General features: G+C 36.7%; 1 protein-coding gene across 1 annotated transcript in view; it reads right to left on the bottom strand.

Moving 5' to 3' along the window:
* Nucleotides 1-11,128, bottom strand: part of f13a1b (coagulation factor XIII, A1 polypeptide b) — a 13,251-nt gene extending 2,123 nt beyond the window's left edge. Inside the window, exons 1-11 of the mRNA XM_017472593.3 lie at nucleotides 10,974-11,128; nucleotides 7,908-8,121; nucleotides 6,982-7,170; nucleotides 5,022-5,270; nucleotides 4,269-4,387; nucleotides 3,755-3,862; nucleotides 3,398-3,575; nucleotides 2,519-2,657; nucleotides 2,159-2,262; nucleotides 832-920; nucleotides 146-299 (exon numbers count right to left, since the gene is read on the bottom strand). Coding sequence (XP_017328082.1) covers nucleotides 146-299; nucleotides 832-920; nucleotides 2,159-2,262; nucleotides 2,519-2,657; nucleotides 3,398-3,575; nucleotides 3,755-3,862; nucleotides 4,269-4,387; nucleotides 5,022-5,270; nucleotides 6,982-7,170; nucleotides 7,908-8,097 — 1,519 coding nt within the window. The 5' untranslated portion in view covers nucleotides 8,098-8,121; nucleotides 10,974-11,128. The remainder of the gene's footprint in view (nucleotides 1-145; nucleotides 300-831; nucleotides 921-2,158; nucleotides 2,263-2,518; nucleotides 2,658-3,397; nucleotides 3,576-3,754; nucleotides 3,863-4,268; nucleotides 4,388-5,021; nucleotides 5,271-6,981; nucleotides 7,171-7,907; nucleotides 8,122-10,973) is intronic.
* Between the last annotated feature and the right edge of the window lie 3,323 nt (nucleotides 11,129-14,451).

Genomic DNA, 14,451 nt, shown 5'->3' with positions numbered 1-14,451 from the left:
CCTATTGTGGCAGTTGTACTGTAGCACTATCAACTTATCTTGTATTCGTTTTTAAGTAATGGTTGTGAACAAAAATTGGTTATGATCATGTATAAGATATACCAGATATAGTTCATAGCATGCACAAGTGTTCTAGCTGACCTACCCTCGGGGAATTTGTAATTGTTGATGATGTCTCTCCGTCCTTTATCCAGCACTGCTTTGGTCAGCACCATGCGGCCCACATAGCTGGTGTTCACCTTCACTGGTTCCAGTGTGCCATCTTTACTTCTGGAGTAGTACACCAAGTCACTGTTCACCTGAAGGGCACAATCAGTCACAAACACCAGTTAAAGTATAAAGGTGAGAGTGTATAATTTATATATACCTGTATAAATAGAAATATTTATACTTTCACCTGTACTACTACTAACAATAAAAAGTAGTAGTAATAATAATAATAATAATAATAATAATAATAATAATAATAATAATAATGTACATTTGATCAATTTACCTTTGTAGTCATAGGCTACACAAATGGTTCTTAGTTGAAATTTAAGTAGTTAACTTCTTTGGACAGTTTTCCCTATTTTTTCCAGCAGTCTATTATCAAATTCTTTATAATAATAATAATAATAATAATAATAATAATAATAATAATAATAATAATAATAATAATAATAAACTTTATTTTATAGAGTGCCTTTAAAAGCAGCTTCTCAAAGCACTGTACACAAAATAAGCAGTACACAGAAGAAGAAAAAAATATATGTGTATGATGTTTTCCATTATGAAGCATGAGTAAAGAAGAGCTGCAGGATTGTTAAGATTAGACACTAATCTACTCACCTCCGCAAACACAAATGGGGCATCAAAAGGATAGCAGACCTGGCCATGTTTAATGGCTGCTACAGATGCAGGTCCACACCGGTACATACCTGTAACACAGTTACAATCTCTACACTAAATAAAGACTCAATCATACATAAAGCAAGATACTTGCCACCTTGCGCGGAAGTCTTTCTGTCAAGCTACTAACAAGCCACTCCTGATGCCTAGTGCCTGATGCTGGCTACACTTTGTATTTGCCTGACTGAACTCTACCTCTGTTTATGCTGTTCCTGTTTATTTATCTCAAAGCATTGTACATTGCTACTGTAAAGACGTACTGACTTATTGAACAGACAGCTGCTGTAGAGATTTCTGATTTCTGATATGCCTATGGCTTACCTTTCCTTGGATAAAGTAGCCACTAGTACTTTGTAAAACTGTGCTCTGATTATAAAAAAAAGGCACTCCTGTGCTTATCTAATATCATTTCATGTATGCCCGTGTGAATATTCTGTATACTATTAATACATTCAGCACTGTTTCCCTTCTCTATATGACTGTATATAGTAATGATTTATAATCCCACTATCACCCAGAAGAAGATGGGCTATATTTTGAGTCTGGTTCCTGTCAAATTCTCTTCCTTATTTAATCTCGGGGAGTTTTTCCTGGGCACTGTCACTGGGCACTGGATTGATAATTAGGTATCTAAATTTACAGGCAAATTTCTGTAAAGCAGCTTTGGGACAATGTCTATTATTAAAAGGTGATATATATATATATATATATATATATATATATATATATATATATATATATATATAAAACTAATCTGAAATGAATTCTAATTGTATTAATATATGCAGCACACATATTTTTTTGTGTGTACCTGTGTCGCCTCTGCATGTGTATAAGTGTGTATGTGAATACAATCTATGACAAAATATGAAACAAAATCATCATGGAAAAACAGGCCAGGTCAAAATGCAAGAAAGAACAAACAACTGGTGAACTAATCCAAATGGAATGGGCAAAAACAACAATCGCAGTAAACAATCCAAGAGTCAAAATACCAGAGTATCCAACCCAAAATAACAAACAGTTTAGATGGTAAAGCAGACAAGACTTTGCAAAGAGTATCTGGATACTAGTGTTTATGTAGTGTTTCTGAATGAGAACGTGTTAGGAATGTGGTGAGACAGATAACCAGGAAGTGTGTTAGTACTCAGGTGATGGGGACTTCTGCTGGTGTGGAGTATAATCATCAGGTGAGTCTTTGACAAAGTGTGTACTGTATCTGATTATTGACATTTTTGATTAGGTGTTTTTGTGTGTGTGTTCTCACCATCACTGGTCTCCTGAGGTGTAGCATCCACAACCTGCCAGCCTCCAAAGCCATCAGGGAGATCAGGTCTGGCCATGTAGCACTCATTCCAACAATGATAATTCCTGAAATAAATACAAATCTCATTGTAAAACAAGCCAAAGACCCATATTCATTCCACATATTAGCCAACAAGATAGAACATGGATAAGTTTGAAACCACTACAAAGGTAACACCTTATATACCTCTGTAGGTGTCACATTAAGCCATTCTGGACTTGGTTCCAGTCATCTCAACGATACTAGGATGTTATATTGATGTGTAGAATTATTTAATTATTTTTAAAATAGCGATTTTATTGTTTAATAATAAGGGCTGACCAGATGGAGTCCCTGGTGTGGTTTCTGTCCACTCTGCCATTTTCATCTAGTATGATGTCCATTTTCAGGTTTCCATTGTTGTCATGGGCAGAGAAGAAGTTAGTGACCACTCTGCTAGGGATACCCAGAGAGCGTAAGACTGAAAGAGAATGGGGATCACAGATTTAATTTTAGAAACAGGGATATAATCATATAAAAAATTTTAAATGATAACTGTAGAAATCAATAACAAATTATTACAACTTGGCATTTGTAAAGAGGATGACATCAAATATCATATAGGCCCTAACAGCAATGGAATGAACATTTAATTATTCATTTAAGGAAACTATTACAATATGGATCAAATTGTTAACACTAGAATTCTTAGGAAGATTACGCTTGACTTTCAGTAGTTATAATGTAAAAAATCTTTCTATTTCAAAGGGCATGGTACATGGTAACAAATTGTGTGGGGTTTTTTCCCTGTGTAGTATAATGTTAACGTATAATTGTGTCACATTTCTTAATTACAGTATTATGCAAGAGTATTGTCACTCATATAGATCCACAGTATACTTACATTAATAGCAGCACAGATGCATAAATGGCAATTATTCAGCATATTAAGTAACCTATTAGTACTATTCGGATATTATTGATATATTCATTTATTTTTAAGAGACTTACATAAACATATAACCACTGAGGAGAACATTCAGGTCCCAGGACTCATGTAATAGAAACTGTACACATTGCAGTGAATTGGCAGTGAATTGTTCCAGTTATTAATTTTAAACAACTAGTTAATGTAAATATTTTGTAAGGAGCGCAGTGTTTTCTTGTGACAACAACGTTTAATCAGCAGAGGGCAGTAACAGCATAAAATCATGCTCTTACAAGTATTAAACACAGCAGCATAGACCCAGCACTGGGCATAGCCGACTGACTGTCCCCCACTTCCAGCATAATCTAGCAGGATCTCCACACTGCCTGTCCAGGAGGTGGGAGCCACACCATACAGGTAATCACCACTCCAGTTTCCCAACAGCACGCCATCATCATCACGTGAGTTCAACTATAAGGTCAAAACAGTAGTGTGGACATCATTATATATTTTTTTTATTAATTTAGATAGATAGATAGATAGATAGATAGATAGATAGATAGATAGATAGATAGATAGATAGATAGATATGTTTTTAGATTTGCTTTTATACTTATTTGTGTTGTAGATGTATCTAACAAGTATCTCACCATAGCAGAGCCCTTCCTGCTGATTTTGATAGGATCTCCACGGTTTGTGAGAGGCATTTCAGCTTTATCCAAGATGAACAGACATGCATCCAGAATGCCAAACTCAAACTAAAACAGAAAGAGATCAAAATAGCAGCTCATAGGCCCTGAGTCACCGTGACAAAGAGATTAAAAAAAAAAGGTTTTACCAACTGACTAGTAATCAAACAGAAATATTGTTATATCATAGACAAACTCAAGCTCAAACTGGTGTTTCGTCCTATTGTGTGTTTAAATGTGGTTTGAATTCTTTGTATAAAGCTCAATGTTATGACTGATTTAAGTGTAACTGGATTATTTTGCATTAATCCATATAGCTGCTGCTTTCAAAGACTCTCATTAATATGTACTCTAATACACAATAAAACCCATATTGCACTTATGTTTCATATACAGATTTACAGTGTGTACCATATGCTCTTTCATTTTGGTTACTGGTAAATTAAATGTCTTTTTTGCATTATTGTTTCTGTACCTGTCCATAGTTCCAGGTACGCTCTGAAACGTCATCGTACGCGCCATGATAGATGATGCCCAATTCATTCAGCACACACTCCTCTCTCTCCTCTTCATCATCAAGGTATACAGTATCACCTACCATGAAGGTCAAGGTCAAAGGTCAATCATACTTCCCAGTTCTTAAAACATATATAACTTCTGCAAGCTATTATGTTACTCTTTGTAATCAGAACTTTGGATGTCAGTGGGAATATAATAGATATAATGAAACGGTTTGGACAGAATTTAACTACACACAATAATCCCTCTATTTGTATTTGATATTTAAGGGGGGAAACACTTGGAACAATGTTAATATAGGGAGCAAATCCACTGGTTGGTGTGCTGCAGCCCAGAGGTATGGTTACTACCACAGTGTTGATGGTTTTCCAGTAACAATACGTCCCACAGTGCATGATTCCTTTTTATTTGCCTTTAGCCCTCCATCCTGAATGCTTTCTTGTGTTGTGGCAAGAAAACTTACAGCTTTACCCCTGACAGTTACAAAGTGTTGACACTGGAGGCATTCTCCAAAATTACTAAATAAATATCTCCTGACAGAAAATTTCATGATATATCTTCTTCAACAAATATATGCATATGTAGTGCATATGCATTAATACATTGCATATGCAACATATCCAAACAAGCACTTTAATATAAACCTGTGATTTGCTTTGCAGGCAGAACTAATATAAAAATGCAGCTTCATATAACAGCAGTTCCTGACCTGGTGACCAGGGGTTGAAGATTATATATGTATCCAAGCTTGGGTCCCTCCTAGTCCTCCGAATGCCATATGGAGTGACCACAGCAACATGCATCCTGTACTTTCCCACAATGCAGTCGGGAGCAGGAGTGATGCCCATGGTGACAACATTGTCTGAGCTCTCTAAGATCTGACCACGCCACACACTCTGCCGCTCTGCAGTCGGGAAGACGGGTATGTAGGTGCCTTTACTGTACTGTGCACCAGCACCTAGTGAAGAGGAAGGCATTTAGAAAAATACCTGCACACTGTGGACCAGAACAATGGACATAAAGTGAACACTGCAAACTAAGCAGTTGATATGTTATGATATATGTTTGATTATTCTTATGAAATGAATAGAAGACAATGTATAGAGAGAAAAAAACATAAAGGTGAAGAATGAAACATACTGAACACATGCCTACATGTACCTGTGTGCCTAACCCTAACCCTAGGTTTGCAATAAAATTACAGTTATGGTGAATGATTTTTTTTAAAAATTAGTTTACATATTTGATGGACACTACATTGCACTTCTGTATGTTACTCTGGATAAGAGCATCTGCCAAATGCTGTAGAATCTCTCAGTAGAGTTATTATGTCTGTCTAAATATATACACATCAAAACTGCTGAGCTGGTTCTTTTTTATATTTAGTGGACAGATTCCTAGAGAAGATGATACTAGCACAGAGGTAACACACATATGATAATGGAAACTGCACTGTTTGGTGTGTAGACCAATTTATTCAAAAACACTAAACAGTTTTGTCATAGCATGTTACTTATATTGAGCCATCTCTTCCTCATGTTGTCTATTGCTTACATTAGAGAATATAATCAGACTGCTAATTGATCGTGTCACCAGTTGAGCAACCATTTCAGTGAGTGTGAACTTTTTTTTTAACTTTTGGAATTTCAAGAATTAGATAACTTGCAACTGCAAATACAGCTCATACACAAATCTTAGTTGTCCTAACACTATAAGAGTCATGGTATTACATTTCAGTGAGATGAATGACTTCTAGAAAGAGGAAACACTCAGGAGATGAGGAAGCAGGCCATCGGGAAGGGGAAGGAAACACATGGCAATGTTCCTTGCTCACTCTCATGTCAACAATTTGTTCTTGATTGCAACGTTACTGACATTATTTCTCAACACACCATCAGCACGATGTCGTGAAAAGAGGAAGATAGCAAAATTAAGTAGAGGAAGTAAGACTTAATGCTTTCTATTCTCCAGGCTAAATAAACATCTTAGAAATTCCTTAGAACAGTTCAGCGCAAGAGGTTTTTTTTTTTTTTACTGTCTTAAGCTTTCTTACTGTCATGTGTGTATGTGTTATGGAATTGTAACTTCATGTCTGGTAAAATGTAATTGTAACTTTATGTACAGTTATTTTCACCATGGCTGAAAAAAAGAAAATTTGTGTTTTGGAATGGTTAAGCCTGACCTTAACCCAATTCCGATTATATGACCTAAAGATGGTTGTTCAAGCAAGACAGCCCAAAAATGAACTCAAATTGTTTTGTAGGGAGGAATGGTCAAAAACTCCTCCTGGCTGTTGTATCTCAGTGGTTAAGGTGTTGGTTTACTGCTCAGAATGTTATGAGTTCAAGCTGCCACTGTTGGGCACTTGAGCAAGGCCCTTAACTGCTCGGATGTATAAATGAGAGAAATGTAAGTTGCTCTGGATAAGAATGTCTGCCAAATACTGTAAATGTACATACCATTAATCTACAAGTTACTAAATTCAATGTTTCACTTACTTGTTCCTTCCTGCACAGTTTGGTGTTATTAGATCAATAAGTTTGTTTTAGTCTTTCATTGTGGCATAGATCATAGACCACTTTTAATGAATAACCCATAGGGTTCACAAACTTTTTCTTGCAACTGTCACTTAATAATGACTAACTATGTATTAAGTTTAAGTAACACACCGATTGCAAACTCAACAGCAAACTTGTCCTGTTCAGGCTTGAAAGGACGATTGAAGGTGATTTTGATGAGGAACTCCTGCGCTCGGCGTACGATCAGGTGATCATTGGAGTAGAGGTGTGTGTGATGCCTCTGCTTGTTCTCCTCATTGGGCTGTTTGAGCATATTGACATCCCAGATATCCAGGTACTCTGTTCAAATGTGACACAATAAGAGAATATGTGTTACATTTTTAGGAAGAGGTCTGCTGAATCAGTTTTGCTGCAATCACCAGGAAATGTCTCAATAAGCATCTAACTAGAATATACTTATCATCTAGCAAAAACATAGTTAAATATCTTGCATACAGGGGTTAAACCATTTTGAAATACCACAATCTATCTTTAAAATAATGTCTTTCATCTCCTTTTTTATTAAGAGGCAGTTTTTTTTTTCAGGAAAGCAGAACGACTTTGCTCTGATAAGATAGGGAATACATTTCTCTGCAGGAGTTATCTCCGCAGAAGCCTCTCCAATCAGGAGGAGGCAGTGAAAGTAGAGCAGTGTGTATAGAGGAAACATTTAAACAGCTCAGCATTTTAGTGTTACACTGCTGGGCACGTTGGTTAACCAATTATAAGCGGATAATCTAGCAAATGATATAATAGGTAGTCTACACATCACATATTGCTCATTAGTCCTATGTGTGAGAGCTAAATAAAGACTGTAGTGATTTTATTAGTTAAAATAAGACCGAAATAACTTTTATGGAATTACAGCTTTGAGCTAGAGAAGAGAAGGTTGTGTGTACAAATGTCATGCCTGCAAGAATAGTGAATGTTAGTACTTTGAGCAAGACCCTTAACCCTCACCTGCTCACCAGATAATAATTTCAGGTTAAACCCCCCCCCCACAGTTTTCCGTTTTCATGGAGTGAGGACAAGCTCACCAGTAAGAGGTGGTGGACCTCTAGGCAGAAGCATGAACGGCTCAAACTCCGGGATCTCTTCATATTCTTTATTGGAGTTCGCAATTGGGCCCACATTGCGTCCATGGTGAGACGCCTGTTTGGGGCGTACAGCAGGTACAGCAGGTGTTATCGGTGTGGCGGTATTCTCAGGAGTCTCCTGGTCAGTCATGGCTGGTATACTGATGAAAAAATACTACCAACACACACTCATAAACTTACATGGAGGAAAAGAGTAAAATAGCAATGAATGTACTCAAATTCACCATTAAAATAATTACTGACATGATGATATACGAATGCAGGAGATGTATTTTAAGCTTTCTTTGTCTGCAGTGTTTCCTTGTGTCTTTCTGTCATTCCATATTGCTACAAAAACTTTTGCAAAAATTTTATGCCTTGTTCTTTAGCACTTTAAGCTTTCTAATATACTATGCTGTATCCACTTATTACAGTGTTACGTGTTATCAGGGAAGCTGCACATAGCTGTGGCTAACACAAGTGTCACCGGTGATGGATGAGCTGCTCATCACATCTGTGTCTTAATCAGCTCAAGCCAAAAGTTACCCAGCAGCAGAGTCAGCAAATATGCATGTGCAAATTCTGAACTATTTTCAACTCTCAGTTGACAAATGAGGAACAACTGGGCTAAGTGGTTTGTATAGCAGAAATGACTTATTGTGTGGAAGTTTTATAAATTTATAATAGTATGTAACCAGCTTCAAGTGTCTTAAAATATTGTATAGATAAAGATTCACTTTATGAGCAAACCAAGGAGGTATTTAAGAAACAATTTGGTACTTCTTTTTTTTCACCTGGAAGTGGTTTGGATAAAGGCGTCGGTTAAATGCTGTAAATGTAAATGTAAATTAAAGAGGAAAAAGTCTATTTTTCCTGCCAGGTTAACTCCATAATATTAAATACACATCATCTGTTTTTATTCATCGGGCTTTAAATGGCACAAATTACGTACACAGAACACAGATGTGCTTATTTGAACATCTGTTACATAAAGCATCCATGTGTGTAAACAAGTAGAACTGTGGGCACTGTGTTGGCACCTCACTAAACCGCTGGAACAGTGAGTCATCCCAAACACAGTAAATGCCCTGTTTTCCTTCAGAGCATTCACAAATTGTTGATGATGCCATTTTTTCCACAGTTGTGCTTGGCAGGTGGTACAGGATGGAGAAAATATCTATCAACACTGAAATATTTTCTTAAGGCAGTGTATTTAGTGGTTGTCAACACACTAAATTAGCACACCACACACGTGTGTGCACGCACACACATACATACACAGAAACACAAACTGAGTGTTTACAGAAGATTTAAGTTGTGGAAGATTCGGAGAAAGAATAGCATAATCATGCACTTATAGTGGATGCTCAAATATAATGTGTTGTCATAATTATTTTATAAACCTTATTTAGTAAAATAATGTTTATTTTTGGTGTTCAGTGTAACACTAGTTTGCTTCTTTAGTCTCCTGTTGGTGCTAGGAGCTATAACTGAGAGAAGCTGAGAAGCTCATAGCGTCCAGTGTATTATCATGCAAATTGCGTGTCTATAACATCAAATGCCATTTCTATATAATCCAGTTCTTTGGAAACTTTTGTGTGTGGTAAAAGTTAAGCAAATTTTCAAGAGAAACAGGATGTTTTGGACAATGGTCCTTCATCAGCTGTGCAAGTAAAGTGCTTCAGAGGTCAAAGTTTTCCGAATGTTTTTGCTTATGTTTCCTCACTCTGTTGCTCCCATTAAAAGCAACCAGCAATGCAAACAGAGATGTCATTAATGTTAAGATCATTGCAATTGAAGTGTCTTGCCACTGGAAAGAAGAAATCCTTCATTCTGAAGGCGCTAGACTAAATGTTCTTCTCTTGGTTTCTGCACAAATGTACAACAGGAGAGACAATAAACAATTCCTTTAGTGATGCACGAGGAGTGATGTGTGACAACTGATCATTTAGTACATGTGAGTGACATAGTCATATACACTAGATGGCCAAAATTATGTGGAAACCTGGCCATCACACCCATATGTGGTGCTTCCCCAAACTGTTACCACAAAGTTGGAATCACATAATTGTCTAGAATTTCTTTGGATACTTTAGCATTAAGACTTTCCTGACCTCACTAATGCTCTTGTGGCTAAATTAGCCACACTCCAAAATCTAGTGAAAAACTTTGCCAGAAGAGTGGAGGCTGTTATAATAGCAAAAAGGGGACCAACTCCATATTAATGCCCAAGGTTTGAAAAAGGGCACATATTCGTGTTGTGGATATATTGTGGATATATATTATTGTGGGTCCTTAAGCAAGACCCTTGATTGCTTAGGTTAATTGTAGGACTGAAATAAAATGTAGCATTATTGATCATCTCCATGCTTAACCACAATGGTCCACTTCAACTGATTTCTCGGTCTCTTTCATTTTAAAATGCAATAGTCGCCACAAATTAAGTACTCTGTGATCACCAAATAGACCTTAAGAAACTTGTGGCTTTAATATATTATAATTTGTGGTGACACCATATTAAAATATAACCACCATGTCTGCTCAGTGGCTCCGAACAAATCATTAATTTGCCCAGCTTCAGAGTGTGATGGACTCCAAGATATTTAATGGCCTGGAATATTTTAAAGATAAATAAAGTCTTGATTAAACAGAGTAAAGTGCAATACCAGTAAAGAAAGACTCTCTTTCTCAATACCTCTGCCAAAAACAGATTAAAAACATCATGATATATATTTTTTCAATTAGTTCATGCATATTTATATTCTGACCACTCAGTGCAAATGTTTGCACTGTTCATCAATGGATTAAATTGTGCATCCTCTTAATGCAATCCTACAACTTAATGACAGCAATAATTCAAATGAAAAATACAGCTAATTATACACCAAGTCCTAGTTACTTATAATACTGCACTCATAAGATAACAGAATAACAGAAAGTGCAGATCACAAAAGTATCATAAACAACCATTTAGAAATTACGGGAAAAAAGCCTTTAATTGTTTATAACCGCTGGTGGTTCACTAACCTGATCTGTTTGTTGGTATAGATGCTGGACGATTCTTAGATTGCACACACATACACACACTTCAGGCTCCTGAAGCTGGCATGATAAGTTCTCTTTCCTTCTTCCATTTATATGCAGAGAAGGAGTAGCCCACCGTGTGTGTGTGTGTGTGTGTGTGTGTGTGTGTGTGTGTGTGTGTGTGTGTGTGTGTGTGTGTGTGTGTGTGTGTGTGTGTGTGTGTGTCTATCTGTGACCAAGAAGCCTCTGGGTATTGCAGGAATGTGTGTTTTTATTTATTTATTGCTTACAAGCCATTCAGCACACACTGGAATACAAGCAAGCACTTTTGTAATTCATTAAATATGTACTAGGGGTCTATATGCATACACATGTACTTGGATTTCAGGATTTCAGTGTGTTGTGTGTCTTTTGAATGAGACTTGTGATAGAGACATGTGACCAAATAAAGAGCTAAGTGAGGAATGTACAACGTCCATCTTTTCTGTCTAGACAGGCGACTGTTAGACAAGTACAATTTTATACATGATGATAATATACTAAAGAAGATTTCCATTTAATAAAACAACACAATCTAATAACACTGTATATGAAACAGAATTTGTTGATGTATTACACGATTTGTTACATAGTTTGAGATAATTGATTATAACTGAAAACCAGAATGTAGTTTTATAGCTTTATTTAAATAATATGCAATATGATAATATGGTGTAGAGTGTCTGTCTTTTTTTTTTTGTATATCCTTCATGCTGTTTGCATCATTTCTACAGGCAGCCAGCAAGGTATACTTCACTTTACAAATAACACAGAGAAACAGAACTCTCTTGTTTGGAACGGCTCTGATACTTAGGAAACACTGAGTCAGAAGCGTGATCTCAGTAACATGCTAAGTAAATCCAGAACAGACCAGATTACTTTCAGATGGAAGTACACTTCAGTTCGGCATGAAAACATCTGCAGACATAGTAATCATTTGCTTGTATTTCTTAATTTTTAAGTTGCTTTGTATAAGAGTGTTTGCTAAATGAATAAATGTCAATGTAAATAAAAACTGAACTCTTATAACCAACGTTTACAGTTTAAACAGGTGAACAACAATGACCTTTGAGGAGTTTTCCAAGTTGTAATCTAACTTTGCAAAAGAAAACAAAGAAGATATACTCTATTAAATAGATTAAGATATTTCTAATGATGTGGAGCAACCTCTACTGCTCCAGCTAAATTCTGGAAAACAGCCAAAAATGACCAAATTAAGTGTTTCTGCCAATAATGTATTTTGATACTTCTATTTTAAGGAAAACATAAACATATTTCTGTTTAAATGATGTGGAAATGCTTTTATTTTGGCTACTTTATAACCTTGCCTTGGCATATTCCTGCAAAGGTCATGTAGCTTATGGAGCCAGTTTAACAGACGTAGCTGTAAAAACAGTCAGTCTGTCTGAAGATGTCTACAGATCTCTAAAGCCTCACTAACTAAGAGTTGGTCTTGAATAGTTTTGTGCCATGGCAAAATGGGTGTAAGCCTAATCAATTCAGTTGGAAATCTGATATCAACTTTCAAATTGTCTAGTGCTCCTGCACCATCACATCATCATCAAAACAGAGAAGAGCTCTTACACACTCTGTATATAAGACAGTCGATGATATTTTAAATGGCTTAATAAAATAACATTGATAAGAAGAAATTTAGCCAACAGAACTAAACTCACTGAATTAATCAGTGATTATTTTCCAAGTAATATCAGTGCAGACGGTGATCAGTGAGTGAAGAAATGATGATTATGATGATGATCATGTGTAAATGCTGCAAATGATTTTTACCTCAGGTGATAAGCCAGAAACTAATGTGGATGATGTTGATAATTGAAGTGACTCATGTCCCATTGTAAGCTTATAATCATTTAAAGCAGCAGCAGTGCTGTTTTTGTATAAGTAGATTATGTTATAAATGTAGAGCTAGGCATGGTGTGTTTGAGTGGAATTGGAATGAACTCTTTAAAAGTGATTTTTCTCCCTGTTCATTTTTTCAGGGTACCCAGATTAAAATGCTAGAACACTCATTGTGAGTTAGAGCCAGGAAAAAGAGAAACATATTTCAGTTCAGGACAGTATGTAGTATTCAGGACCTATATACTCAAAAATGTATAAATCTGACAGTGTAAAATCCCAGGCCACAACCCATCAGTTGCCTTAAAGAAACCTTAGTTTTCTAAAGGGTCAGAATGCCACTAATACTCTGTAAGCACTAAGCTTATTTACTATGTACAGGGCAGCTGTGGCTGAGGTGGTAGAGTAGGTTGTCCACTAATTGTAGGGTTGGCGGTTCGATTCCTGGCCCACATGACTCTACATACAGAAGTGTCCTTGGGCAAGACTCTGAACCCCAAAAAGTTGCTCCCAATGGCAAGTTAGTGCCTTGCATGGCAGCTCTGCTACCGTTGGTGTGTGAATAGGTGAATGAGACACAGAGTAAAGCGCTATATAAATGCGCCATTTACCATTTACTATGGTGAATCAAATGATTAGTTGTATTACACTAAAGGTTCACAACCCTGGCCCTGGAGTACTGACTGTCCTGCACATTATAGTGTTTCACTGCTAACAACCAGTGTTGGGTAAGTTACTCAAAAAAAAGGAATCCACTACAGATGGCTAATTACTAGTTTAAAATTGTAATTTGATTACATTACTGATTACTGCATGTAAAAAGTAATCAGATTACATGCCTCGGGTGTTATCACTGTTTGTAGGACTACCAGACCGATAAAATATAAAACTTTTCTAACTAGGCTAGTTTGGTATCACTAGCCAAGGAGAGGCACAACTAAGCTATCATTGTATGGGCTTAGCAGGACAGGGAGTACTTCAGGGTTGCATCCAAATATCCCTTCTACCCTACTATACAGTAGGCGAAAAGCTGTACACCAAAGGAGTATGCCCGAATTCTCAGTATTCATAAAACAATAGGCAAAAAATAACCGGATGACCTACTGCTTCCACCTCAATTCTGCAGTATGGAACCACTGGACACTGTGGATACTGCACTATCCCATAAGGCAACAGGATTGGCTCAGAAGTGCTGTCAGAATCAAAAATGGCGTGTCGGCTCTTTTGAAGTTGTAGGTCACATGACAATGCCAACATGGTGGATGTAGTACATCTGTACTGCATTCATGCTTACCACTTATACTGATCAGTACATATTGTATCAACAGGCAAGCAGTAGGTACTGTCACAGTATGTGATTTTGGATGCAACCCATCACTAGGGTTGGGAACTTGTGTACACATTTGTGACAATAAAGTTGTAAAGCAACTGAAATAGTATCATAGTGTGTGAAGATGGCACTCTTTACAAGAGCAGCTTCAACCACAGAGTTTTTAAGACTTCCGCTCTGTGTGTGTCTGTATGCAGCACCCGTATGTGCTGTTTCCTGTGTTGCACTGCAAGCCAGATAGAAACCACAGGTTAATCA

Source organism: Ictalurus punctatus, chromosome 7 (genome assembly GCF_001660625.3).
Source record: "Ictalurus punctatus breed USDA103 chromosome 7, Coco_2.0, whole genome shotgun sequence".
Taxonomy (NCBI): Eukaryota; Metazoa; Chordata; class Actinopteri; order Siluriformes; family Ictaluridae; genus Ictalurus; species Ictalurus punctatus.
This window is presented reverse-complemented; position numbering and strand designations above follow the sequence as displayed.